The sequence below is a fragment of the Physeter macrocephalus genome, chromosome 15, assembly GCF_002837175.3.
Source record: "Physeter macrocephalus isolate SW-GA chromosome 15, ASM283717v5, whole genome shotgun sequence".
Lineage (NCBI taxonomy): Eukaryota > Metazoa > Chordata > Mammalia > Artiodactyla > Physeteridae > Physeter > Physeter macrocephalus.
The window spans coordinates 78,299,806-78,302,960 of NC_041228.1; the positions used below are offsets into that span (position 1 = coordinate 78,299,806).

Genomic DNA, 3,155 nt, shown 5'->3' on the forward strand with positions numbered 1-3,155 from the left:
GAGCCCCCAGACATCTGGAGAAGATTCCAGATTTGTCTGCCATCTTCCTGACAGACAGGGACCCTCAGACCCACGGAGGTCACAGCATTCTGATGTTTTGTGAAAGCAGATGTCATCTTCTAATGAAAGTCTGCAGTCAGACTTAAAAGAAGTATAAGATTTATCAAAACTTACTTTCAAGACTCCTAGGGTACCAGGGTTCAAGGGATACCACGCTTCTCAGAAGAGCCGCACATTTCCAGGCTGGGGCAAGACCCTGGTGGCCACGTCCCTCTTTGGGGGTCACAGTGTCTTGGAAGAGGCAGGGGCTCCCTTCTGCTGTCAGCCGGCGGACGGAATGACTGTATGGGCCACGATGGCGCCCAGCTGTGGACACCGATGTGATCTGTGGGAAGCAAGGGCGGGCCCGTGTTTGTCTCAGTAAGCCAGTCAGTCTTGGACAGGAGTCCTCTGGGGAAGCTCAGGCATGTTGCCTCCACTACCCAACTGGGAAGGGGGAACCTCTCCAGTCTCCCTGAGGACCTCATCTCAGTGCCTGAGTCCTGCTCCCCCCCTCCGGCTGACCTCGGCTTTCCTGCCTTTCGGTCGCTGTGCTGAGGGCTTCTTTCACCAGCAGAACCTGATCCTGGCCCTGGCAGAGTTACCCGAAGGAAGGATGATCGAATTTCTCTGCGGGGCTCAGGCCCTCGGAGGTTTTAGAGAAAAGGTGCCGTAGTGAGGCACCGTGAGGGCTGCAGAGGTCAACGTGGGGGGAAGAGACACGGTCCCCCACCTGCACCTACACCGAGGCCTGAGTAAGGCGGGGGTCTCGCTTTTCCGCAGGTAGCGCCACGAAACGCAGGTGCGGCCTTAAGGTGCAGTCCGTGCATCGTCTCCGACAGAGGAGACTGAAAGGCACAGAATATGCTATTTATGTACATTCAGTCGTTTAAATGTTGTGATTTGGTCTTGCTCCAATGGGACAATTTCGCTACCGTATTTGGACGGGCCGCTCAAATAGGATTACGATGTCCCCCTCGCCTGAAGGCAGACGTGTCCTGAGCGCGGGGCCTGCGGCAGCTCCAGACACGGTGAGCGCCCCAGCTGCTGCCTCGTCCTGGACCCGCGCACCCTCCCCGGCGCCTCCCGGCCCGGCGGCGGGGCGGCGGGGGCCGTCGGACCGAGGCTGCGCGCGGGGCCGGGGGCGCTGCAGGCCCAGGCGGGCGGGCCGGCCGGCGGGGGCGGGGTCCCTGGCGCCCGCGCGTCCTCGCGGCGTCCCGGGGGCTCGGCCGCCTCCGCTCGTGGGAGCCGCGCGCGGAGCGGCGGGGACGCGCTCGGGGGAGGCGTCCGCGGGCGGAGCGCGGGGCTGCGCGAGCGCGGCGGCCCGAGGGCCGAGCGGACCCGGGGACGCGAGGACCCGCGCGGGCCGGCGTCACTGCACCGCCCCGCGCGTCTCCGGGCCCGGAGGTGAGCTCTGGGCTCTCGAGGCGCCGTGCTGGGGAGCGAGGGCTGTGCCCCGGGGATCTCGTGTCCCTGGGCGCTCCGGGCCGCAGTCCGGGGACGGCTCCAAGGGTGGCGGGTTTCGGGAACCGGGGCAAAGGCGGGCGTGCTCTCCGCCCCTCCTGGCATCGGCGGCGCGTCTGCCGGCGCGGGCGGCAGCCCGAGGCCCGTCCCCCGGGGTGGGCGTCAGCGGGCCCTGGGCCCTCGGCGCCGCCGGCCTCGCGCGCCGGCTCGGGCGCGGCCGAAGTTTGCCTCCGCGGTCCAGCCGGTTCTCTCGCCCCCGCAGCCCGCAGGTGTCGCCTGTCGCCGCCCCGCAGCTGCAGCCGCCGACATGGAGCCCCCGGTGCAGATCTTCCGCGGCGAGCCGGGCTCCACCTGTTCCCCGAGCACCTGCCTGCCCCCCAACGGCAGCGGCCGGCTCCCGGGCTGGGCCGAGGCGGAGCGCAACAGCAGCGCGGGCCCCGAGGACGCGCCGCCGGAGCCCGCGCACATCTCGCCGCTCATCACGGCCATCATCACGGCGGTCTATTCCGTGGTGTTCGTCGTGGGCCTGGTGGGCAACTCGCTGGTCATGTTCGTGATCGTCCGGTGAGCTCGGGTCCGGGCGCCGCCGCGGCCGCAGCGGGGAGGGAAGGTCGGGGCGGCCAGCAGGACGCGCGGTGGTGGGGACCCCGTTCCGTCGGGGGTCCGCAAGGTCTCGGAGCGTGGCCTCCTCCAAGTGAGATTTCCTGGGAGAGTTTTTGGTGCGGGACTTCGAGGTTCGCAGAGGGCGAATCCGAGCAGCCGGAGGTGTCTTGAGGATTTAGGGGTGACCCTCCCTGCCCCCCAAACCCCTACTGAAAACCCTACGGGCAGGGAGAGCGCAGGGGGTGTCCCGGCAAGGGGCAAGGTCAGTGTCTCTCGTGGGAAGGAAACTGGTCCGTCTGCCTGGCCTTTTGCCTGGTTGCCTGTGCCCGTTTGGAGCACTTCGTTTTGCCCTTTGCAAATGTTTCTTTAGATAAAATTCATGCCCGCCTAATGCACTGAAGATAATTCAGAATTTCCTGTGGCTCGTCAGACTGGTGTTATGGTTTATGAAGCAAAGCCAGCATACTATTTAGGGTTGTTGGTATCCATACATGAGCCTTTTTAGTACTGGTATGCCATCTTATTTGTTTAGAATACCAGTGACTTTTGTACATAAACCACCTAATATTTATCTGTTAAAGTACAGCTGCTGGAGGTTTCCAAAAATTGTTTTGCTTTTTATCTCCCACGGTGAGAACTGAAGGTTTGATTTGGTGAGAACTGAAGGTTTGATTTTATTGTGCTTTGGTGGATACATTGACGTCAACTTCCAGTAATAAATATCCAGATATCCGCGTATATGCTAATTTTCTGGTAAGTGAAGTGATTTCTCTTTTGGCCTCTTGCAACAAAGGAAACAAGAGAAAAAAAAAATCCTAACATTGTCTGGACGCTCTTTGAGACGTTTCCCTTTCTGGCAGACTTAATGCTCTGCAGTTGCACTTTTGAGAGTGTCTACGAAGCTGAGATTCCTTTGAGAAGTTTCTGTGAAATAAAGGAAGGCAGGAAGTCACGCTGTTTAGGGACGTTGAAAGGGTGAAGAACTAATTTCTCTTTATTATGAACTTTAAGAACAATATCAGCAGTAGCATGAATGCTTCAAACACCCC

General features: G+C 61.0%; 1 protein-coding gene across 1 annotated transcript in view; it reads left to right on the forward strand.

Moving 5' to 3' along the window:
- Positions 1–1,778: 1,778 nt before the first annotated feature.
- OPRK1 (opioid receptor kappa 1) overlaps positions 1,779–3,155 on the forward strand; it is an 18,928-nt gene continuing 17,551 nt past the window's right edge. The window contains exon 1 of the mRNA XM_024127031.1: positions 1,779–2,067. Within this exon, the coding sequence (XP_023982799.1) occupies positions 1,811–2,067 (257 nt within the window). The 5' untranslated portion in view covers positions 1,779–1,810. The remainder of the gene's footprint in view (positions 2,068–3,155) is intronic.